The following is a 25,397-nucleotide window of genomic DNA, read 5'->3' on the forward strand; positions in this document are numbered from 1 at the left end:
CTAAGCTCCTAAACTATTCAACATTTTATAAAATGTACAGTCATATTAGATGTAAAATTGAATGATGTCTAAAAGGATCTTTTTAACTCTTCAATTGTACATTTAATAGATTCATAAATTAAAAAACGTTCTAATAGATTAGAAACCTATTATACAAAATTGAAACTTCAAGAGCATGTTAAAAAAATTTTAAGTCTAGGATCCTATTAAAAATAGGATTAAAAGTTTATGAACTTATTAGAAATATAATTGAAAGTTTACGAACCTATTAGACACATTCCAGATTTCAATGGTTAACTTATAATTTAACCAAAACAAATTATGATTCCAACGGGCACGATAACATTAACTTTTACGAGTCACTCCATCGCAATTTTAAAAACAAAAAACAAAAAACCAAAAACGATGTTCAAAACAGCCCCACATGTACCTAGTACCCACATGCTTGTACTTTTTTTTTTCTTTCCTCTTTCTTTTCAATCCAATGCACTTTCAACGGAGAGTTGTTTGTTGATTGAATAGAACAGGACCGTCGTTGGTGGAACATTAAAAAAAGCTCTCTATAACTAAGTGGATTTTCCAGCTATGAAAGATCAACAATCAACATCTAATCTACAATCTATTTTTCTATCTAATCTACCTTTTTTCCTACCTCCAACAGCACTTCCATTGGATGGCTGATCAAACACAGCAATCAGATGTTATGGATAAAGGCTAAATGGCCATAGAGTTATCACAATAGCAGCACTCATTGTGAAAAGGAACGCACAAACTGAAACTACAGATATTTTCCATTGCTTTTTGAATAAAATTCTCCCAAAGATGATGTGAAGGGCCAAGAAACTTGATTACAAGTTCCAACTCAGGCATACTTAGTATTTTCGTTTCCTTACCTTGAAACTCATTGATCGAACAACGTCGTCTTCTGCTTGAAGTGTCTCCTCGAGAATTCCCATCGATTCGGGTTTTGTGAAGTAGGTGAAGAGGAGATAGATGCCATCCAAGTAAGTGTTGGTCTCACCAGCTTTGTTTTTCTTCTTGATGCTGTATGCTAGTGGAATGACCCCTCTGTTGAATACCTCCAAATACATGCCACCCCCGGCAACAAGCAACTGCAAAATGGGCAATCCTTATCAAACCTATGCTGAAGAAAACAAAACTAGCTTGATTCTTATCCACAAATGATTTGTCCCTTACCCAGAGAATTATTTGCTTATATAGAGCTAAATTACTTATGAACAAAGGACAAAGAAAATGTTATACGTTAATCAAAACCAAATCATTTCAATTCAACAAAAGATCATCAATTGATGCTTATGGCAGAAACCCAAATTTTGTAACCTCGCATGTTAATCAAGATCAGAATTATTTCAATCAACTAAGATCATCATTTGATGCTTACAACAAAGAAACTCCCATTAGTAACTTCACACCACAACCAGAATTTTGTTTATCATGGATGGCTATTACTTTCTATCGTTATAATATGCGCATGTCAAAAAGAAAAAGATGTTTGTATTCCCTTCAATGTTTTCATGATAAGGGGTGCATACATGTAAAGAAGATATCGAGCAAACAGATTCCTACAAGAAATATATTGCCCATTCAGGAAACCATGTTGATATTCAGGTCACGAAACTTTTCCTCCTCAAATGTATCGTAAAATATCTTTCCTCTCTTTCCTGCCTTTCTTGAACGTTCTCTCATAAATATGGGCTTAGTGCTGTCACAGTCCTTAAAACAAATCAGCAATGCCCTTCATATCAAAGTTGTTTGACACTACACTATATTTATTTGCATGCCCCTCGACTCGACTAGATAACCGTCTTACCTTATTACGTTTGGTTGCCAAGATAACTCGTAGGATATTAAATCTTAGATAGATGGTCACATGGTCTGAACCAATTCCCCTTAAACCCTTTACTATTTAGGTTGGCACTTGTTGACCACTAGACCAACCCATGATGGTTACATTACACTATGACATGAGATTAAAAGATCAAGTCTATCTTCAAAATGTGCATTTACTTATTTCAAACTATAAGTTTGTTAACGTTACGAACTACAAAAATTTATGTTACATGGATCCAGATTAACAGAATCCACATGTAATACTTCATACTAATTTTTAAAAATTCTCTAAACTCACCAACTAAATACAAGTCACACAACCTCAGATTCGAAAAATCAATTCCTTTCCACAATCCAACCATATATTACACAAACCCAGCCTTCCTAACTTCAGACTTCATAAACCCAAGTTTCTTGAAAGTCAAACATCCCTAAAGTTCAACTAAAATTCTCTTTACTCAAAGAAATAGAGAAGCCATCTCATCCCTACCGTCTCTACATGACTTAGAGGGCTTCACACACGACAGGAAGTTCTCATATAGAGGAAAACTCGTATATAAGCACTCCACAATCTAAATTTTCATGAGCTATCTCCATTACTTGAAGAATATAAGTTCTGATTGAGCAAATTTCTCATCTCATTACTTTGCAAATGGTTGGCCACAAGAAGTATGTACTCTTCAACCCAATTTAAACAGAGCAAGAAACAGAATTTTGTCTCTCAGATATGAAACTTGTGTTAAAACATTTCCATTTCCTGATCAATCAAAGGGAAGTTACCTCTTCGTATTTCTGGGTGAGAGCGAGTCTGTCGTCTTCAGACATGTCAGGCCTCAGAACCACCATAGTCTCGTACTTGCGAAGCCCCGGAGGGCACTGGGGCTCCTCCTTATCCTCAATGGCGGCGGCGAATCCTGTCCCGGGAGGGGAAGGGGGTCATCCTCAGACCCGAACCCGGATTCGAAGAATGAACCTGAAAATTCAAGAGTTTGGGCTTTCGGAGGGGCGATTCCGTGGGGAAAGAAGAGAGATTTGGAGTCGGAGGGAAATTTGATGGGTGAATTGGGGAAGGAATAAGGATTTGGAAGAGAGAGGAGAAGTTGAAGAAGTAGCGGTGAGAGTGGAAGCGAAGGCCATGATGGGTTAATTAGAAACAGACTCGGAAATTCAGTGGCAACGATGAGATAGTGAAGAAGAAGAATATATGGATATTGGATAAGAGAGAAGGTTCGTATTTCTCCTCCTAATGCTCACTCTATGCGCTATTCCGCTTTAAAAATTAATTCTCTCTTATCTAATTGCCCTAATTAAACTGGTAATTGGGATTTCTGACTGAAGTTTATAGATTTGGACTTTTCATCAATTTTTTTTTTTTTCACCCTATGATCTTCAATCTCTGAATCACATTAAGCTAAGCGTACTCGATTCAATATTTTATGTTTTCAGTTGGATAGTTGATTTTTGGCACTATTTGAAGCAACCATCTGATTATATTGATTTATTTTGGTGTTTTATGGAGTTCAATCGCATTATTTTCAAAGTCAGGACAATCTTGGATTAAATCTCGATTGGTTTCGATCTGGGATGGAAGGTAGAGAGGATCCGAGATTATTTGTATAGGCCCAGGATCAATTACACCAAGGTGACCCGAACATCTTATTCTACCTTTCATCCCAGACCCGATCCCGACCTATCGGGATTGGGATGAAAGGTAGAATTGAGTTTTTCCCCTACTTCCGTCTTTATTAACTTTATACTTAAATTCCAATGTCAATTGTTTAGGGAATTATGGAAATGAGACTTAAAATCAATCGGCCAGATTAATTTCCTACCTCATTAATGAACATTTCCCATTTAGATAAAACGGTAACCACCCTTAAGGCTAAGTTAACCGCGACCCAGTTAAACATGTTTAAGCAAACATGTTTGGTCTCATCATGGATATGGACATACATTGATCCATCACCTATTGTTGAAGGAGGTTGATGAGTCTAAACCTAATGTTATTAGTTTTGACTTGTTAGGGAATCGGGTGTCCTTTAGCAAGAGGGAGTTTAACCTAGTTATTGGGCTAAAGCACGAATCATTTAGACGATGATATTCCTAGCCGATCTAGTTTTAATGATGACGTCTAGATTCAGTGTAAGGAGTTGGAAAAAATAAAAAGACTTTAAGTTTGATAATGACGAGGACGCAACTAAGATTAGTGTAGTTCACTTTATAGAGCTTGTCATGATAGGTAAGTAGAGAAGCAATTTATAGCCTCCTAGGTATTGTTAAGGATTAAGAGACAATCTGCAACTACGACGAAAGTAGGATGATTTTCAAAGGATTCATTGGAGCCTCCATAATGCCCTAAGAGATAGACTAACGACGTACTAGCAGAAGTCAAAGAAGGACCACAACCACATAGAGACTTACAATCTGTACGGTTTTCCACTTGCTTTTTATTATTATTATTATTATTTTGACGAATTTTCCACATGCTTTTTAGGTTATTATAGTTTAAGTTATCTTATTTATTTAACTACATGCTTATATTACTTTGATGTGATTGCAGGTATATGGGCGTACGATAAAACATCATTCATCCGTCCATTCTCCAATGACGAGCGACCAGGTGGATGATGTAGTAGCAAAAGAGGAAGGAAATGATGAAGAAGTTATGAAGAAGATGATGAAGAAGAAAAAGAAGAATAAGGATATTCAAAAGTATCTAAAGAGTCTCAATAATCGAGTGGGTGACATTGAAATTACTTTGAAAGGTATTAAAAAGTATTTAAGAAACTTTCGAAGGTGTGTCATCTTTTTATTAATGCTTATTTATGTTAAAGATGAATAAACCACTGCTCAATCCAAAATCTTAAACTAATGGATTTAATAAATTTAATTTATGTATTCTCAACAATTTAATTGAGTTGTATTGTGAAATGTATTATTCTTTTAATCGTTTTCATGCATGGTAAGTTTGCTTATCCAAGTAAATATCTTGGAGGGAATATTTATGAGATCTTAATCAACCCGACGTGCTTCTATTTATCTGTAATATCTTTCGTTTCATTCAAGCGGGATCTAAAGTTTCTGTTTTATTGGGTAGTAGGGGTGACATCGGTCCGTCGGGACAGTTTTCAAGCTCAAACTAATGCTGATCGTCGGTTTCCAGAAATAGAAACCGACCAACCACTTTGGCCACTTTCTCACCGACCGACAAAACGGTAGGTTCGATCGGTTGGTTTTCGACGGATCGATTATTGGGCGGAGCTACTGTGACTCCTCCATTTTTCATCAGTCGAAATTTGTCCATTATAGCCGGAAAAGAAGAAAAATAGATAAAAAGAGAGAATGGGAGAAGAAAGCATGGTGGAGAAGAAAGAAAGAAAAGAAGTAGAGAGAAGACATACCTTTCAAACAAGAAAAAAAACACTAAGAGATGGAAGTTAAAGAAAAGAGAAGGAAGGAGAGGGGAAGATGAAGATGAGAAAGAGAGAACGAAGCAAAGGAATAAGAGAAAAAAAAAGAAGGAAGAGAAGATAAAAAGAAATGAAGGAAAGAATAAAAATTAAAAAGTAATAATAATTTTCTCTCCGGAATAATTGGCCTTCGAAAATCAAACAAGTGCCGCTGGCATGGCAGTCGGCGTGCAGACTGCATTTTATTTTTTTTAATTATTAAGTAATAAAAACCGGTCGGTCGGTTTTGAATTTTTCACCCTGACAGACTTCTTTATTAATCGATCGATTCGATTTTTCGGTTTCTTTTATTCACTCTTACTAGTTGAATACTTTCGGCTGTGGGTTATCAACCCACTTTTGATACCAAACCTAGTTCCTTACAAGAAAGAATTATTTCTACCAAGAAATGGTTCATAACTTCTATTTAAGCAGTTGATGTACCTGCCGACGATATGATCGATCATAGGACTGTGGGCTAGATGGTGAGGGTCCATCCGTACAACAGCCTGATATGAGTGAGACTGTCATTCTTGTCACGATCCAAGACCAACAATCTCGGACTCTTCAATCCTGGTCTAAGACTTCTATGAATCCTAGACTGAGATTGAATAATTGTACATGCCATTACAAGATTCATATGAATCCTAGACTGAGTATGCATTCCTATCCGGGATTCAACCTTTCCTTGTCAGTTTTCTTTTTCAAATGCCACCATCTAGCCTACTCGTGATGAAGTTGCATTCACTAAGTACATCGTCGTGGTGGGAATTCTTTACTACCAGTCAAGATGGGACTCAAGAGAGGAGAGAGGAAATTCACGCATGAAGAAAATAGTGATTAAAAAATGTAAATTCTAAATATTATTCTCAAAACCTTGTAGTACCTAATTTGTGAGGGCGGGTCATTGTTGGACCAAAAACTTTAACAAGGTGAGAACAATGTGTTGAAAATGTGAAGACTTAGTGAGAGATTTCTTAGGTATAATTGATTTTTCAAAATTACCATCTAAATGATAATTTAAAAATCACTTTTAAACTTTCTTAAAATTAATTTATTTTTTTTTAATTTGTCAAACATGATCAATAAAAGAGAAGTGATTTTGACAATGGAAAAGTAATTTTGTCACGTCAAAATCACTCCCAAACACACCACACCATTAGTTAGGAGAAAGTAATGAAAACATGACCAAATTTAGGGTAAAAAAATGTTCAGAGGTTACAAGTATAAATTTTTAGAAAATGAGTCAAAAGTTCAGAATCTCAATTACCCAATTGATGTGTCATAGCCCATAATTTTCTTACAGAAGTAGCAACCTTAACTAATTAGTAATTCCTGAAAGATGTTGATGTGTTAAGATAAATCACATTTTATTTTTAATTTATGAAATATAAACTCAAATATTGGCTTAGTTGTTAGTAAGTTTTTGCAAGATACAATTTTTCCTCGAGTTGAATCATCCAAACATGGCAATTTAACATATTGGGCCTTTATTTTTGGTTGGTCAGATTCCTTGTTATCTCTCTTGTGGCCCATATTGAAATACAACAACTTTCTTCCGAAGGATTCAGCCCATGTACCTTGTTGGGCTCGAGCCCAACTGCATTCAACTTGACCATGACTTCGCGAACAAGCAAATGTAGTCGAGAATCGAAACAAAGCCATCCGTTTACCATTGCCCTTGAGTTGAAGAGTGAAGAATCGAATAAGGCCGATTCGTTTTCAATCTTTTTTAACAAATCTAAACATTCTGCGACTAACACTCTTTTCGTAACATTATCAAAATTTTCTTAGAGTTTGTTTGGTAACGTTCCCATTTGTTTTCAATTTTCTTAAGAAATCTAACTATTTTGCAACTTACAATGTTTCATATTTCTCCTTCAAAACATTCTCAATATTATATAAAAATTTTGGAAACAGTCAAAATAAATTTCCTTCTTTCTTAATCTCATTTTCAATTTATTCTAAAATATAAATAAAAATTTTATTTTATTTTTCTGTATTAAAAATGAAACATCATAAACAAGAACAGTAACATCATCAATCATCAAACGAGTCCTTATTTCTTATTTATTATTTCTAATTGTTGTAAAACATAAACAAAAAAAATTATTTTATCATACTTGAAAACTGATACAGAAACGTTATCCAACGGATCCGAACGATCTCTCTCGAGTCTCACATTCATGTCAGTTGAGGTGGCTCTCCATTGATTTGTTTGTCTTCTTCCCAGGTCTCTCTAACTCTGCTTCTATAAACATCGAAATGTTTTGTTCCCATATCCCAGTTCTCAGGACCCCATATTACGTCACACGAAACTAAACTGCCACACACACAGAGCCAATGATGCCAGCCCATGGATCGCTCGGGCCGGTGGCCTTACCGAATCCCCTCACTTTTGTTCTTCCTCACACGTTACGTCCTCACATTCTTTCTTTCGTCATTTTATGGTAAAGACTTCAGTTTTCAATTCCTGGTTTGCCGTCTTGAATGTTAACATATATATATATATATAATCATTTTTGGACCGGAGGATCATTTGATCTTTTGGATTCTGATACGATATTAATACTCATAGATTGTTCTATCTCAAAACCAATTGACAATGAGAGAAGTAGCACGCTTATATTATAAACTCTTGTTAGGTCCTTTTTTTCAACGTGGGGTCTTTAACAACTTCAAATGTTTAGATCCTCGAGATCTAGATGACATTATCCTATGAAGTGACAATCCCAATATATGTGGACTTGGTGATGGTGATTCCATCATCTTTGTCTGAAAATGAAATTGAAGTAAGATATTTGAAGTAATTGGGTGTAGTTGATAACAATCCATATCTCCCAATCAATGTGCTAATCAGCACTATGGGGAGAGTAGATTACTCAGAGAAACTAAGAATAATAAAAGGTGCACCAAATCCTACAGTCCCTCCCTCCATAGACAATGTATGTTATGGAGAATATATTAAATGAATCCAACTAAACATCTCAACTTTTGGGTGATTTGATTTGGATCAAAGGAAGTTATTATTTCAGATTGCTGCACTATCTTTTTCCCTTTTTTTCTTATAAAGGTTTGTATGTATCTTGCAAATTAAACTAATGCTCAAGTTACATAACAAAGAGGGTCGATGTCAATTTTGAGAAATATACTTTAGTCAAACAACTTACCCCTGATCAATGAAAAGGAAAAGAGATTTTGACAATGACCAAAATCACTCTCGAACAGACATTTAATCTGTAATAGAAACCGTTGGTAATAGCGTCCGCTCGCCCTCTCCACTGGTGCGGCCTTTGACTTTACAGCATCAATTTTGCAGAAATAAAAGAAGGCGCATGGAATTAGCTGAACCACACACGTAGTCAACCAAACTGTGCATTGCAAGGTACCATTTCAACTGTACTTAATAATTATAAAGGCAAAGAATTTTAAGGGGGAGAAGTATCAAGTATTTGTCGTTGTTGTTCTTTTTCCACATACAGAAGCTTAATCTTAGAGAATATTTGAATATATGTTATACAGAATTTTGGAACAACTCCACTTGATGACCCAAACACTTCACGTGTTCCTACGTGACCCCTTGTCTGCCATTGTTTCTTTAGGTAGATTCTGAACAGGAAAAGCCATTATAACAACACAACTTCTTCCCTTGCCCCTTACCAAAGTCCAAACATTTCTATGTGGTTTTCAAAACATATCTCCACTAACTTGTGTATTACTTCAACCTACCTACAACCTATCTATCTATATCTATCCTATTAATTACTGGACCGATTCAAATCTCATATTGATTGATGATGGAGTTGTTTGTCTCTGGTGTCAAATTCACTGTTTTGAGAATCAATAATATAAATGAACTGAAGTTTATCCAACTCATCAGGTTAAGCTTTTGGATTGAGTGGTTTTCTCAAAACAGCAATGTTCTGGAATTTTAAAGATGATGGTCTTTCATTTTCAGAAGAAATTAAACAGAGAGCAAAGTTTTTGCGTTTCATGTGGTGTAGAATATACAAAATTTGAAAAATACAGGATGATAGGAATATTAGAGGACTCTTTCAAATAGGACCTTGGCAATGTGGTAGTTGATTGTCCAAGGATCGAAATACGCTGCATAGTACAAACTTTTGGCTACGGTTAGAAATGTGTGCTTGATTTGGGAGTCAATGCCATTGCCCTCTGCCTCTTCCTCTGGTGAGTTTTGGATCACTAACTGCACAAGTTTCCTCATGTCTTCTTCTATCTCTGGGGGCATTTTGCTGTCGGTTTTCTCCTGGTAGATGTCACCGTTGCTCACCTGACAAATGACAGAATAAACAAGATTTGTTTACTATCTACGCAGGGTCCGTTTGGTAACGTTTCTATTTCTTGTTCTTCTTTCTTGCTCTCATTTCCAATTTGTTTCAAAACATTAATAAAAAGATTGTTTTACGATATTTGAATTCATAAATATTGGAGCCATGCAATTCATTTCTCATCATTAAATATGAAGAAATAGAAACGTTACCAAACGGGTCTTAATTTTGAGGGCTAAATATTAAGTAGGGAAAAGAAAAAAAGGTCAATGTAGTTGTGAGTTGTGAGTGATATATATTATGTGGCAATGAAAGGGTAATGAATGAATTAAGGGGGGAGAAAGGGGAGGAATATAATCTTCTTTTTGTTATTGTGTGGGGTGCAATGGGTTGTACCTCTCTATCTACAAAAACACTAACCTTGTGCTTTCTAAAGTGACCAAGTTGATGGCACACTTTGTTTGTGAGGTAGGAAAGCTTCTGGTATTGAGGATTGGACAACAGATCCTCCAAAGTTGAACACCCAGAGTTGAGAATTATTGTTTGCACCAATAACTCTGCCTCTCCCTTGTGCACATCTCCATCCTCTTGCCACTTAAACAGCCAATTTTTCCACTACAAATTCAAAATATATATTCAAATTAGACCTACCTAGCTAGTAGCTGCTGCATTGTTTTGGGCACGAGCAAAAAGGGACGACCTTACTTGAATAGGATCTGATCTAGATTGCACGTCTATTTTCTTGAGTTCTAAATTAAAGAGCAAAAGGGGATTGTTTGATCAACTATTGAAAAAAGTTGAAGAGAGGAACTCACGGCTCGATGTAAATGGTGGGTGATGTCGAGACCGTGCGACACCAGTATATCCAAAGAGATATTGGTTAAGGTTCGTACCAAAATCCCAACTAGTCCTTGTCCTCCTTTTTGCATATTGCTGGATCTCCTATTAAAACAAATCCCAAAATCAATGACTTTTCCCAAACATATCTTCATAATAATTCTATCTTTTTCGCCAATAATTGACCCCACCCCACACAAACTAACCAACTTCAACTTCAACTTCCAACACACAATAATGTTCATGTTCATCAAAATCAAAAAAATTATTTTAATTCTAAGTAAAATCTAACAATAGAAGACAAAAATGTTATGAAATAATAATGTGTAATGTTTGTGTTAATTCCTTGTAAATGATTATAATATAATGCTAAATTAATAAAGGAGTTGGTGGGGTGGTGGTGTTTTTATTGTTGTTTTATTATATATATATATATATACCTGTGTGTTTGTCAGATATATTGTACATGATTAGATCCAAAATTTCTTGGTAATCTCAAAGTTGAGAAGTATATATATATGTAAGATAATAATATATAGTAGCCTTAGTGTGTGTTGGTTCATATATATAGTTGCAGTGGGGTACTCCAATTACATGACGAAGCATAAAACAAAACCCCACTATTGCATATTGTATTGTATTATTGTTGCGCAAGAATATAGATTGAAACGCAAACATCCACAAAGATGTTGACACAAATAAAGACACATGTATAGCTAGCTTGCCACTAAAAAATAAATCCTAAAATTGAATTAAATATATAAAAAGAAGTAGGTATCCATTACCGTCTGTCAACATTGTGAAAGTTGGTAAATTGTTGGAGAAAGGCTCGGCGTTGGTCGGCGTTGGCATCCTTGAAATGGGAGGCGATGGCATCGACCAGAGCAGCGGTCTTGGTCCACGCGAGCCTCTCCTTGGCCCTTTCTGGTTCGAAAATGCTACACGCCGCACCAAAATATGAGAACACGAGCTTGGTTCTCCTCATTCCGTAATCTCGCAGCTTGTTTTCTGTGTGCCATCTGCATGCATGACCCCACCCCACCATGTACTTAATTAACTAGTTAATCAATCTCAATCCATTCAATTAAATATAATGGTAAATGGTAATTAATTATTAATTACTTTTGAATGTCGACCCACTCAATCTGATGCAAGAGTTGGCAGTTGTTGTAGTCCAATTTTGCAAGCTCCAAGTAAGTATCGTTGTTCACCTTGAACATCCTGAAAAATTATAATTAATTAATTTCATTCATAGTAGATAAACTAAATGCAATGATATTATTATACATATGGTTAAACATTTAATGGTGGCAAAGTTGCTACTAATAAAGAATTAAAGTATTTTTCTTCTTAATTAGTGCATATGTAACATTTAATGGTGGTATCTTAATTAGTACATGTGTAGGCGTACCTGTAGAGCGTTTTACCTATCCAGACATCATGTTTGCCACCATAGTGTTGGATGTAGAGACGGGTCTCGAGTCGAGGCAAGCTGGCAAAGTAGGGAACTTCGAGCGCGTAACCAACCTCGCCGGGCAAGTCCTTGGTTATGATCCACTTATCCAACAGCTCATTGGCGGCTTGTTTTTCCCGGAGGAATTTGGAGGAGAACTGCTTGGCCTCCTCCAGAATTTTCTCCCCCGGGAACATTACCTGGTCGGAAGCTCGGTACAGGTTGAACATTCCGGTCACCGCCTGCGTCGACTGCCCGGCGATGCACACGAACTCCCCCTCCTTCTCGAAATGCTTAAACACATCTGCAGAAACCTGGTGGCCGTACAGCCTGAGGAGTCTGAATCCCATGGCAGTGTCGTCTATATCGTGAAACTCAGAATTTCTGGCCCAACATATTCCCTCATCACTCCAATGCCTGCATTGATTAATTAAAACATCCATCATTTATATTAATTAGGTAATGAAATTTGTTATGGTATTAGTATTATCCATTAAGTAGTGTTGTTTATATTATATTAATTACCTGGCGACATAATTGACACAGTCAGCAATCTCAGAGTTAAAGAATCTAGAAATTCCAAGTCGTTGGAGACGGTCGACGGCCCAAATGTGTTCGAACAAGTCCACAGGGTACACGTTGGGTACTGGAGAGAGAGAATTAATAAAGTAAAAAAGTAGTGGTGGTAGTGGGGATTGGGAAAAGGAAAAAGGGAAAAGTAAAAAGTAAAAAGTAAAAAGTAGGGTTGGTCGTGGAATTACCTCCACCATGAAATCGGTCGACAATAGTTTGCAAATATTTGAAGCAATTTGGGTTGTTGGTGTGCATGAGTGCGAAGGCAGTGGAAGATGGAGAGAAGAGGAAAGAGCCATCCTGGGATTGCAATTTAAGAAGCTTTTCCCAATCCAGCCCCAGCCCGCCCATCCCTTCCAAGCTGTGCAGTAGCGTCGTTGCCACTTTGTGCATTATCTCTCTCGGTATCCTGTTTCACACGCACACGCACATACACACGCCATTAGCACCTATACCTAGTGCCCTCGCTCCATTTCTCCATTACAACTCCAGCTCTCTTTCACACCGCCCATTATATTATTTTTACTTATTGCATCTCAACCATTTTAACTTCATTAACCAAACAATATATACCTGGTTAGCTTTAGGTCTCTTCTGTCATTGATCTCTTGCAACACCGGGGAGTCCGTCGGGATTTGAAGATTTAAGTTTTTAGCAAATTCGAGGAGTGAGGGGAAAGCAATTTCGAAGCCGATGGGCATGTGCTCCGCATTCTCTTCTTCCAGCCGCCCAATGTTTTGGTTCAAGAACGCCAATCCTACGACATATATACAACATAAGATAATTGATTGAATTGAATTAAGGGATATATAAAGAAGGAATATATATATATATATATGTGGAGATGGCGCACCGTTTTGGGACTTTTGGGGATGGAGATTCCAATATCTCAAGGCGACGACGCAAGCCAATGTGTTGATGATGCGATCGTGGGGTGAGAAGATTTGGGTGTCGCCCCACGACCCATCAGGGAGTTGGTTGTTGGCTATCCACTCCACACAAGACGGAAACTGAGGACGCTTGCTTCCGTCCGCATTTGGAATCAGAGCCACCCACGCCGTGTCATAAGCCGAGATGCTTATGTCACCGTCCTCCATCGAACTCAGCATTGACTTTACGCATTTCACACGTTCCTCGATCTCTTTTGAAACCCACACCTATAATTACAATTTACCATTTGTTTACCTAGTTTCCTAGGTTTGGCTCGTAAACTGAGGGAACAAAAAACGCACAGGCACACCCACACCTCCAGCCTTTTTAGTGAACCCAATCACATCACATGCAAAGGGGTTTACGTTTTCGACTCTCTTGATATTAGCAAGTCATGGGTGCATGATGAGCATGTAACCAAAAAGCTAAAGCTTATTCAGTGAAACGGAAACACATGTTTCCAAATCAGTTACACAGGACCACCTCCACTCGAACCAAAAATTGGAAGATAACTCTGACATCTCCAAATTAAATATATATAGTATATACAAACAAACCCCGGATCCCACGGGTAATTCGTAATTTAATTAAGCTTAATTAAAGGTAATTAAAAAAGAATAAAAAGGAAAAATGGTACAAGTAGAAATTGTAGTACCTGGGTAGTAAGTTGTGATTCAATGTCATCCTCCACAAACTGGGGCCACTGTGTAACTGGCACACCACTGCCACTTTGAAGCACATCCGTGTAGCCTGCGGGGCGGCTCCATCCATCAAAAATTATATATTACCACAACTCAATTAAAACCGAGAAATAATATTACAAAAAGGAATTGAAATCCAACCTTGGCTTTGAGTTGGGGGTTTGGAAATGGCATTGCACTTGATTTCATTATTATTGCGTCCTCTCCTCCTGCACCTGCTTGCCTCCAACACTACAACGCCGCTGTCTTTCACCCTCAACCAGCTCCCACCTATATAATATTATTAAGTGAAAATACGTCATCACTATATAAGCTTATATTATTTAATTATGCGTATTTCAACAAGATAACATTTGTTGTTTTGCAACACTTATTTTATTCAGTTTATTACAATGCAACCCTGCATATATTTTCAACACTTCATCATCAAAGAGCATGGACGGATGACGATTGTGTGTGCAGAGAGAGAGAGAGTCGGGGTCTTTCCTTGGATTCCTTCATAACATATATAATATACAATGTAACAGAAGAAAACTTTGGTTTTTGTTTGTTTGTTTAAACTTTAAAAAGAAAAAAGAGGGTCAGACAAGGGGATCGGAAATTGAGCAAATGGGAGCACGAAACCCATTTCAGAATTCAGATTGTGGGGGCAAATAAAAATGGGAAAAAAAAAAGAAAAAAAAAGAGAGAAAGAAGAGGATCAGAAGGTAGGTAGGAATTAGAATATAGAATATAGAATATATATATATATGTATATGTATATAATTAAGGAGAATGAATGAATTAATTAAGAATATGGTGGTGGTGGTGCAGTAGAGAGTGGAGGAAGCAACATACCATTAGCAATAGCAGGTGGTGGGGGGAGTAGTTGAATGGGCATGGGATGGGGATGGGCATCGGGAGAGAACAACAGAGAATTAGCAGAAGAAGAAGAAGAAAGGAAATGGCGAGAGGACATCATTTTTTTTTTTTTTTAATTTTGTTCTTCTGTGTTCACAACAAATGAGGAAGCCAATTTAAAAGCAAAGCTGGGGAGGAAGAGGACAGAAACCACTTCCCATGAGATTCCCGCTTATAGCCCGCACAGGATCATCCAGCCATGGAATTGAGGGCACTCCTGTCCTTTTCCCTATTTCTTTTTCTATTTTTCTTTTCTTTTTCAATATTAACAAACCACCTCTCACTTTTTTTTCCCTAATCTGCCATTATATATTAAATTCATTGCACTTTCCACCACTTAATTTCCTTTCAAGGTTCATGGAATTTCCAATTCTACCATCTTAATGTACATTGCACATCTTCTTTATAGGCATTTATCACCCTTTTAACAATTCCGGTATGTACACCTTCAACACAATTTCAGTTGGCCGGTCATATTTTATTTCATGTCAAAAATAAATCCAATCACCACATTATTTTGAAAAATATAAGTATCAAAATTATTCAAAAATTAATCATTAATTAGGTGTGATTATACACCAATTTTTGTCATTGTCATCAAATTTATTTAGTTTTTATTTACAATATATTATAAACTAAAGTACACCCACAAAATAATGGATCTCAATATCCTTTTTATCATGTCAAGGATGAAGCAGAATCTAACAAATTTTACAGATGGAAGTTGGAGGAGCATTTTCATTGGCAGTGTCTGTGTGTTGTAATGTAAGGTCCTATAGGAGTAGGAGAGCAAATTTTTGGCCCATTTGCAACATCATAGTTTTCTTTTCTTTTTTTTTTTTTTTTGGGTATTTTGTTCTTAGAATATATAACGTTAACTATTGCTGTAAAATATAATATATTGTAATCAATTTTCAAACAATACATTCTTATATTGCTGACGATTTTTCCTTTTCAGGCTCTAAGTTGAATTAGCAGATTAATAAATATTTCTTTCCATATTCTAGTCATAAAAAAGAAAATTAAGAAACTGAAGATTCTTGTCCTTTTCAGTTGCTCTTGGTTTAAATATACGCTAATATATTTATTTTTTTAATTTTATTGGATAATGGGATGGCCCTCCATCCTAAGACTTACGAGGCTTCGCTTAGCGGTTTCTTTTTTCCTCTATTTTATTAGAAAAGAGAAAACAAAAAAACATTCCAACGGTCAGATTGTGCGCTGCAATTCGCCATTCTGTTGCAGCCGTCCAGTGTATTAGTCACTGATGAAAAGTGGAGGTTTTAATAAATTAAAATATATAGATTTTTTTTAAGCACATATAGATGTTAGTTTTCTTTTTTTTTTTTAAGCTTCTGGACACGGAAGGGAATTTTGAACTTCTTGCCACTGTGTCAACATTCGAGAGTGCACATATAGATGTTAGTTAATAATATATAATCATGGAAATCGTTGTCGATATACAATTTTCAGTCATAATAGAAACAAAAATTCGGTTGAAATTTATTTGGCACGTGACTTAGTGTTTTCAATTTATTTATCATAAGTTTTGCTCTCGCATGAAATGAGGCTTATAAAGTTAGAGACTATATAATAAATTAATAATTAAGAGGAAAATCTTATGTTATTTCACTGTTTAATAATATAGTTTTCAGCTACTCCAAAAAATAATAATAATAATAAAAATAACAAAGGAATAGTTTCTTTCTTTTTTGTTGTTGTTTTTTTCCTTTAAGATTCTTTTTAATTATGTATAAATATACGTGTTTGATTAGTTCCACGATAATAGGATTAAGACTTTAATTGACTATATTTTATTGCACCATTCATTACTTTATCTTACTTTAATCATAAAGGGAGTGATTTTATGCACTATTCATTACTTTATCCTATAATTTTAATCGGGAAGTAATCAATCTAAATAAAAGTCAATATGGTTCATATTAAATAAAAATCTAAAGTTTTTTCTCCTTTTTTTTCCTTTTTTTGACAAAACCAAATCCTTATTTATTAATTAAGTTAGAATTTATGATAAAGATCCTGTCATATTAATTCAGTTGAGAGAATAAAATTGAATAACTACTTAATATGAATTTTACTGATATGATGACACAAAAGGAGAAGTTTTATCTTTCTCAAAAATAGTTTAAGATTTAAACTCTCTCTCTCTCTCTCTCTCTCTCTCTCTCTCTCTCTCTCTCTCTTTTTTTTTTTTTGAGGAATACGATTTAACCATTTACTTGTAAGGAAGCAAGATAATTTATATTTTTGGGATGCTCAATATTCTTAGATAATTAATCACATAATACTCAATAATTTTAAAGTACTTTATATTTAGTTATCCATATAATACAACCGATGGAACAATTGTTTTTCCAACTAATAATATAAAGAAATATAGCTTTAGTATGAAACAATTTACAACATCGTTAATGAAATGCTAATATGATATGTTAGTTAGTTTATTCAACTAACTGTATATATCACATTATATGTTTGGTTAAGTTATACAAAGTAATGTTAGTTATATAAAGTAATGTAATAATTAAACATGTGAGATTAAGCATGACCCACGTGATATGTGACTCGTACTATTGACACAATTAGTTAAAAGTCCTAAGATATCAAACATTATTAGATGCCTAATATTGTCAATCTGAATATAACTCAACTAATTAAAACATATATCTTTCATCAAAAGGTCGAAAGTTCATAAAATTTAAATAAAAGTAAGCCAATACGTTTGTAATTAGAATAGTCCTTGAGAAGTTGTGATGGTAACTAAAGAAAAGAACAGATTAGCTACTGGAACAGAGACTAGCATCTGAATTTATTTGATTGATGTTTAGTGGACAAAACTAATATACCATGGCTCTATCACTAAAGTTTTGTTAAGGGACATTTACATAAGCCAAATGTGAGCAGTACATTTCGTTTGTTTTCATCCATTCCAATCCCTTCAAAATGATGCTTCCCAAAATTAAGAGGCCTTTGTCTCTCAATGGATCCTCTTTATTTATTTATTGGGGTTTGTTTTCAAGAAAGCTATGCTGGGTAACCTTTTTTTTTTTCTAATTTGAAAAATATTTTTGTATTCAAATTTCAAGAACCAAAAAGTATTATTTTTTTAATTTTAAATTTTGCGAAAAAAAAAGAATACCATTTATCAGTACAAAACAAAAACCAAATTGTAACGATTGGTTTGCAGATTTCAAAAGTATATCAGTACAAAACAAAAAACCAAATTGTAACGATTGGTTTACAGATTTCAAAAGTTGTTCTCTTAAGAGTCAGTTTAATGGGTTTATTGAATTCAGGTTTGACCATTAAACCCAGAGTCAGTTTAAAAACAAAAAAAAAAAACCAGTGAGAATCAAAATGTGTGAGTGATGATAATATCCAGTTTCAATGTACAGAGTGAGAGATTTGAGATATTTACCATTTCCCATAAGGCGGTGTATCTCATTTCAACCAAAGAAAAAGAAAAAAAATAAATGGGGGTTTGATTCTAACAATGAGATTTTTAAAACTCTATTCTTGGAAAAACCAGAGATGTGATATTTCACAATTCACACCGGGAACTTCTCTCTATCGTTTGCTCTTGGTCACACCTTCAACAACTCCTGAAATACAATTTAAAAATTCACACCATCAGGAGAACTTCTCTCAATCGTTGCTCTTGGTCACACCTTTAACAACTCCTGAAATACAATTTAAAAATACATGTATACAGGTCGGTGAATGGTTCAGTGGCTCCTGAAATGAAGATCCTAAATCAAATCCTACCAATATTCATCTTTTGGGTTCATAATTTAACAATGGTTTTGGTACCAAAAACAGTTCGGTCGAGATGGACCATACCTTCTCTTTCTGCTTGTATATGACATCAATCTTCTTCATATAGTCATCAGTTAGTTTCTGCACCAGCAAACCAGATACTCAAAATAAGGTGCAATTCAGCATAAACATTAAGAATCACAAAAGGGACATGGGAGAAATAAAACCCTTAATACTAATTCAACAGTGAATAGCTACAAGAAATTTCTTGACAATCCTGGAATATAAGCCCTGGATGATTTAAAGCTGGAGACGAAACTACTGAATTCAGTGAAAATATATCAGGTTTCAGAACAACTTGTGATTTAATGAAACGTTAGCACGAGGTTTGATGCCACTCGTCTATGGCCCTTTGTGTGAACGTATTCAAACCGAATGGGAAATAATTGATTTAGGACCAAAAACTCTAAATAACTGAGTTAACAGAAGCATCAACAAACCTGCAAATCACTTGACAAGTCCTTTACATTATCTTCTGAAAGTTTTTTCTCCTGACACAAAAAAAAAAAAAAAAGAAAGATAAAAGCATTAAGGAAAACAGAGTAAAGAGTGAGTAAAACTACACACTTGGAAGGCAGATCAATAGAATTTAGAAGTGGAAGAAAAGAACCATAAGATATAGATACAGAGATGTATGCTTTGCTGACCTTCTCGAGTTTTTCATAGGCTTTCAAAGCATCTCTTCTTATATTCCTAACTGCCACCTGTAAGCAGGTAGATGCAGGATGTTATCCAAGAGTTCGTATACAGTAGCTGTTTAAGCAAAGATCCCAAAAGTCTCAAAGTAGAAACTCAGCAATCTGCATCAGGACACATATCTCGATCTTTTCACCCCCCATCCCCTTTCCCAAAAACCAGAAAAATGAAACCATACCTTCCCTTCCTCTGCCTGCTTTGCAACAACTTTGGACAACTCCTGCAATGTAAATTACGCAAATATTTCATCATCCACGTTCAATTGCTAAGAATGTGCAGCTTGCCATTAGTGTCATACACATTGAGGTTAAATATTAGGAATTCACTGTACATCTAGGAATCAAAACTTCAGTAGAAATGTATTGAGTCATATGCTAAATGTACTTCTAAAAAAAATGAAACAATTTATTTTTTCCTTTTATTCGTGGATGGTTTATAAACTCCACAAAACTTTGACATGAGAAGATAAACAACTTTTTCCTACATCATTCAGCCCGCGTAAAACAAAAATTTTAGAACATAATAAAAAAAGGGAGATACAGTTAAATACAAAGGGTACAATAATAAACTTCCCTTAGGGAATGGTGTTACCCAAAAAAGTTTCAGTTTTACAGAAAGTTAAAACATATATTAAGCTTCAGAACCAGGAAATCAATATAACAGACACAGCCCCTCATTATGTTAATTAGCAAGCCAAGTTCTGCGTAGTGGTTTTCATGGTGAAGTAAAAAAATATAACATTCACCACCTACTCATATCTTTACAAGGTAGATGTTTTAAATAAGGGAAGTGAGGGTGTTCAGCATGGCTACAAAACAACATGAATTTTACAGAAATGATCCGCAAAGTGTAACTGCAAGCTCTTCTTCCATAATAATATCATAAGATAGTGAAAAGGAAACTGTAGAGCTGTAACTCTTTACTAAGAGTCTCAGATGACCATGCAAAAGTTTTTTTTTTCTTTTTTTGACACGATGCAGAATATAATTCTTTTAAACTGTTTTTTGCATATTAATACTTTATGAGATAAAACAATGTGAAAAAGAAAAGGTTTTGTGTAACATCTTGTGGAAAGATGTGAGCAAATGCAAAGGAAAATACCTTTCTTCTTTCGGATGTAAGTTGAGGGAGAGTTAACCGTATGACCTCTCCATCATTGTTTGGAGTCAATCCCAAGTCAGAGTTGACTATGGCCTTCTCTATTGACTTTAAGCTGAAGATGATGACTCGTTAAGAGTTAATGCTGATTTCCAAGAGACATATACAAATGCATTACACTGTACAGCTGGATGACATCATTTTACATCTGATAATAATAGGATGGTTATGTTCACAGCAGTCTCAACCAATGAAGTCAAAGACTCGGGATCAGAGAAGATTTAAAAGCTCCAGAACAACGTGAAACCTTTTCTTCGGAAAAACAAGAATTACAATAACAAATTTCTGAAGTTCTAAGTAGGTTCCTAAAAGAAAAGAAAGATAATATGTACAAGTTTCTTGAAGTTGTTTCTAGTTCAGAAAAGTAGTATCTACAAGTTTCAAATGAATGAAGAATTAAGGGAGAACCTCAATATTCAAAATTTCACAGTAAAGGTATGGTGATCGAAGAAAACTTGCCCCTTCTTTTATACCCTTCCAATATGGTAAAATAACAAACTGGAATTTGGAAAAACTTAATCCTTATAATTCCTGTTTTCTGTAAGGCAAAGGGTGTATCGCATGAACAACATATCCCAAAGGGATCCAAATATGTTCAACCATTCAATCCAACTGGCACATCATTATACCTAGATTTATCGTATGGCTGGACCAAGAGAGAGCTGGCATCAGGTGTACTAATTTGGGCAATGCTCTTCAGGCTAACTGGACTGCCGTAATACTCCACCTGAAAAAATACTATGTTATTCCTTTTCCATATAAAGCAATGGCAGCTCAGCAAAAATTAGGACAGCCACGAAGACAATTTTGTATAGTAGACATATTGAAATAACTTATTGGAACGATACTCATCTGATATTTGGAAGGAAAAAATAAAGATTCAAAGTAGACATATTGAAACAACTTTCGACTAAAAAAGCTGGATTTAAGAATCTACACATACCTCAATCTTATCGAGCATTGAAGGGTTTGCTCTCCCGGTCCTAATTGAGTTGAAATTAGACCGAACTGTGTCGATAGTCTTTTCCATCCTTGATCTCTGGAAATAATTGGATAGTTGGTCGCACAAAGTTATCTAATCTTAGATTACCTAATTCAAAGATACGGCAAGTCTCCAAACCAATGATCATAGGAACTTACTACATCTTTCTCAATCAAGGTTTTCTCCGCTTCAATTTCTTCGATAGTTGCAGCCTTCACAACTCCTCTTCTAAAATTTTTTCAGGGCCAAATAAAGAAGGGAGAAGAAGATCAACATAAATGAAATGCTGTCGCAATCAACTTTCGATAGCAATAACGCAATGACCAATCCAAATGAAAAATTCATGTACGTTTGCCAGACTGCCCCATCATGTTAGCACCCCCCAAATGTATAAAACTGGTCGTAAAAACGAGTCAAAGAACATAATTGACGAATACGTAGAGTTTCATACGCCAAATAATTGGTTGGTTATAGTCACTGCAACTCAAGAAAGTGAATGAAATAGAAGAAATTCCCTTGCCTGTTTTTCAACAGACTCCCAGAAACAATGACGTGGGAAGAGATCATTAGGGCATGCCGCTTGAGTCTGACATAGTTTGCAGCAGAGTTCCATGAATAAACATGCGCCGTATTCAACCCACATTTGACGCAATTTAACCCTCCATTATAATCTAAAAGGCGACCCCCATTTGGGGATGAAGAAATAAACATATAAACAAACAGAAATCAAGAAAGAGAATGCAATTTTTGGTAGAACAGTGACGTACCTCGTAATGAGAGGAGTGCTCTGGCGCGGTTGTGTTTGGGTTGGAAGACGGAACGAACAGAGATTGTTGAGAAAGGCGTCGCCATGAAAACCTAAATGAATTGAAGATGTTGACACTGAGAGAGAGCGAAGGAGAGGAATAGGATCAGGATGATAAGCAGTAGAACCACGGCTGGAGTGGACCTTGTCTACGACAACGGAGTGAAGGAGGTGTGGATAAGAAATTGAAATCGAACTGCTATCAGTGAGGGCTGTTTGGGTGCGGCGAATACATTATTCTGCGAGTGGATAAGCCTCTCCTGTGCCCGCATAGCATCAATTCACGAGTCGCCAACGCCAATAAATACAAGATAAGAAGATACTAAAGTTAACAGTGAAATCCTAATGAGGATGGAACTCAGCTGGGGCCGGGTGGTAATAAAAGTTATAGAGAGACATAAATAATGAGCCCCAGACCCAGTCCATTACTAGAAAGTTGAAACACGTAAAAAGATGGATTAACAGGAGTAATTAATTAACAATCTCCAACAACTTTTAACTTTTTATAAATGTACTGTAGAGGGTAGATTCCATTTCTATCCCCATTTTGACCCCTTCCAGTTCCACAAAATTAAACCAATCTCCAATTCTAGTTCTTTCTACTCCACTCCAGTTCGAGACCCACAATTTCTCTCTGTTCAGCCCCCGTAAGCCATGGTTTCCTGGAAGATGTGGTGGGCGATGTGGATAATAGGGCTGTTTGCAGTGTCGGTGGGTGCTGCGGTGCACAAAGTCGGCGACTCTGCCGGGTGGACCACACTCATCCCCGTCGATTATGCCAAATGGGCTTCTTCCAACAACTTCCATGTCGGCGACTCTCTCCGTAAGCTCCATCTTTAGATCTGCTTCAAGTTTTTGGTTGAATTGAAGTGGTAATTACTGCCTTCTTTGATATATGTTGAATGAATGAGTGATTTGCAATTGCATTGGCATTTGGCAGTGTTCTCTTACAACAACAAATTCCACAATGTGCTGCAAGTGAACCAGCAGCAGTATGGGTCGTGCAACTCGTCTTCTCCGGCTGCGTCTTACAACTCCGGCGCCGACTCCATCGCCCTGAAAAGGACCGGAACCTTCTACTTCCTCTGCGGCTTCCCAGGCCACTGTCAAGAGGGTCAGAAGGTGGAGATCAAGGTCACCCGAGCCTCATCCTCTGCAGCACTTGCCCTCTCTCCCGGCCCAAGCCCAAGCCCAAGCCCACTCCCAAATGGGCCTGCCCCCACTCCAAGCGCGGCCTCAACTCGCAGTCCCCACCACTTGCCCTTGCTGCTGCTGCCTGCCTTTATTGTCGCATTTTACCATCTCTTTGTTTGAATTTGAATGCTTGGGTTGGGCTGTACCTCTTACATCTATCTGCTACTCTAAATATCGCACCTCTGTTGTTGCACTTGCGTTAAGGTGTTATAATCTTCTTCTTTGTACCATGCATGATATTTTATTCATGAATATGATGGATATGCCCTTGTCACGTTTATATTCTGCCCTCTCCTAACTAATTATGCTAATTTAGTGCTATATTTTCCTACTTCCAAACTTTAGTTTTTAAATTCTCCAACTACATCTTCTAATTATAGACACCACAACAAGTTTACTACCTTATTTTTAAAATGGAGGATTATATTTGAAATCCAATCAAGTTGTATATCCACACAACTAATGTATTTGTTTTCTTTTTTTTTCAGTTCACGCACAGGCTATCTTGCTAATTAAACTAAGTAATGATTATCTAGAATTTTAAGCCAATTTGGCACTATGGAGTAAAGACAAGCATATATAAAAAAAAAAAAAAAAAAAAATCAATTGAAAATGTATTTCTTTTATCATTAATTGAATCTTCTTGATCCCGGATGTTCCGTAAGAATCTATCTTATTCCTTTTATTCCACCATTTTTCAAAACCTCCATTCATATCGTCTTTCTGCTCGTGGTTCATACAAGTCTCCCAACCTTCTTTCCAAATGAACTGAACCTCGGTACCGGAAACTAAGTTCATATAACATGCTGCACCATAATAAAGATCGATGGAATGGTCTCCATAGAAAGAATATTGATCATTCTGCGTTCGTAAAAAGAAAGTCCAATGAGTGCGTACCTAGCCATTCGAGGCTAGCGAAGCACCATTGCAGTGGGGAGTCTTGCCCATTAGACTACTTTGTCAAGAATGGACTCTTATGTCTTTGTTTTATCTAGTTCACCTATATAAATTATCACCATAACTTATTTAATATTAATTTTTTAGAGTTAACTTAGATGAATTGGTTAATGTATATAACATTAAAAAAAAAAAGTTTGAAGGTGCGAATTTTTTTGTTTGGTTGGACAAAATCAAAAATAAACTTGTGTACATTGACACAAAAGGTGCATATCACTATATATGATAACTAATTATTATGTTCTCATCAGAGTTAACAATTTTTTATTTTTCTAATTCAATATAATTGGTTCATGTCTTTAACCAATAAATCATGAATTCGAATATTCCATACAATTTCTTATAAAAACAAAATAAACAAAAACAATTTTTTTTTGGGAGGGAGTGAAATAAGAGAGGCAAGTAAAGGTAAAGGGAAGATAGTTAGCAGTTGGGGTCGATAGCAAGCACCAAAGCCGAAATAGCACGTGCGGAATCACTTGGTACATTTAGGACTACAAAAGGACAGAGTGAAGCAACAGAAAATGAGAATACTTGCAAATTTCTTTTATTTTAAAAATATATTTTTGATCTATGAGTTTGAATATAGGATCTGAACTCACGACATTCTAGTCGTACGTGGTTTAACCTATTTGAGTTAGTTCAAATTAGCTTTTAATTAATACTGTTATTTAAGTTACTAAAAAAAGGAAAGAATTGTTAAAAAATCGAAAATGTGTAAAAAGTGAAAAAACAGTTGATATTTATGATTTATGAAGCCAAAGCATTATACAAATAAGAAA

General features: G+C 35.8%; 4 protein-coding genes across 5 annotated transcripts; 1 reads left to right on the forward strand and 3 right to left on the reverse strand.

Moving 5' to 3' along the window:
• Nucleotides 1-773: 773 nt before the first annotated feature.
• On the reverse strand, nucleotides 774-3,103 carry LOC148207654 (small ribosomal subunit protein bS6c-like). Its single transcript, XM_088118380.1, is given in 4 exon segments — nucleotides 774-1,112; nucleotides 2,632-2,789; nucleotides 2,792-2,889; nucleotides 2,891-3,103. Coding segments are annotated over 4 exon segments (594 nt in total). The 5' UTR covers nucleotides 2,989-3,103; the 3' UTR covers nucleotides 774-872.
• A 6,118-nt stretch (nucleotides 3,104-9,221) lies between these two features.
• On the reverse strand, nucleotides 9,222-15,083 carry LOC148207655 (ent-copalyl diphosphate synthase 1-like). Its single transcript, XM_088118381.1, has 13 exons — nucleotides 14,924-15,083; nucleotides 14,228-14,356; nucleotides 14,041-14,135; nucleotides 13,309-13,612; nucleotides 13,029-13,212; nucleotides 12,644-12,864; nucleotides 12,408-12,528; nucleotides 11,841-12,299; nucleotides 11,552-11,650; nucleotides 11,215-11,448; nucleotides 10,408-10,534; nucleotides 10,013-10,207; nucleotides 9,222-9,594 (listed from the first exon to the last, which is right to left on the reverse strand). Exons 1-13 carry the CDS (start codon nucleotides 15,045-15,047, stop codon nucleotides 9,343-9,345), a joined length of 2,544 nt encoding a protein of 847 aa, XP_087974507.1. The 5' UTR covers nucleotides 15,048-15,083; the 3' UTR covers nucleotides 9,222-9,342.
• Nucleotides 15,084-18,353: 3,270 nt separating this feature from the next.
• On the reverse strand, nucleotides 18,354-22,737 carry LOC111025588 (ribosome-recycling factor, chloroplastic). 2 transcript variants are annotated; one of them, XM_022303474.2, is made up of 11 exons: nucleotides 22,427-22,737; nucleotides 22,180-22,330; nucleotides 21,818-21,887; nucleotides 21,621-21,716; nucleotides 21,307-21,404; nucleotides 20,621-20,732; nucleotides 19,698-19,739; nucleotides 19,471-19,527; nucleotides 19,264-19,314; nucleotides 18,848-18,904; nucleotides 18,354-18,687 (listed from the first exon to the last, which is right to left on the reverse strand). In XM_022303474.2, the coding sequence occupies exons 1-11, from the start codon at nucleotides 22,509-22,511 to the stop codon at nucleotides 18,670-18,672; spliced, it is 837 nt and encodes a 278-aa protein (XP_022159166.1). In that variant the 5' UTR covers nucleotides 22,512-22,737; the 3' UTR covers nucleotides 18,354-18,669. The 2 variants fall into 2 exon arrangements, with proteins under 2 accessions (XP_022159166.1, XP_022159172.1); XM_022303480.2 differs by having other exon boundaries at nucleotides 18,354-18,609; nucleotides 22,427-22,736.
• A 293-nt stretch (nucleotides 22,738-23,030) lies between these two features.
• On the forward strand, nucleotides 23,031-23,938 carry LOC111025597 (mavicyanin). The gene is made up of 2 exons (XM_022303488.2): nucleotides 23,031-23,287; nucleotides 23,405-23,938. Exons 1-2 carry the CDS (start codon nucleotides 23,119-23,121, stop codon nucleotides 23,776-23,778), a joined length of 543 nt encoding a protein of 180 aa, XP_022159180.2. The 5' UTR covers nucleotides 23,031-23,118; the 3' UTR covers nucleotides 23,779-23,938.
• Nucleotides 23,939-25,397: the final 1,459 nt, after the last annotated feature.

Source organism: Momordica charantia, unplaced genomic scaffold (assembly GCF_013281855.1).
Source record: "Momordica charantia cultivar OHB3-1 unplaced genomic scaffold, Mcharantia_2.0 BLBB01000119.1, whole genome shotgun sequence".
Classification (NCBI taxonomy): domain Eukaryota; kingdom Viridiplantae; phylum Streptophyta; class Magnoliopsida; order Cucurbitales; family Cucurbitaceae; genus Momordica; species Momordica charantia.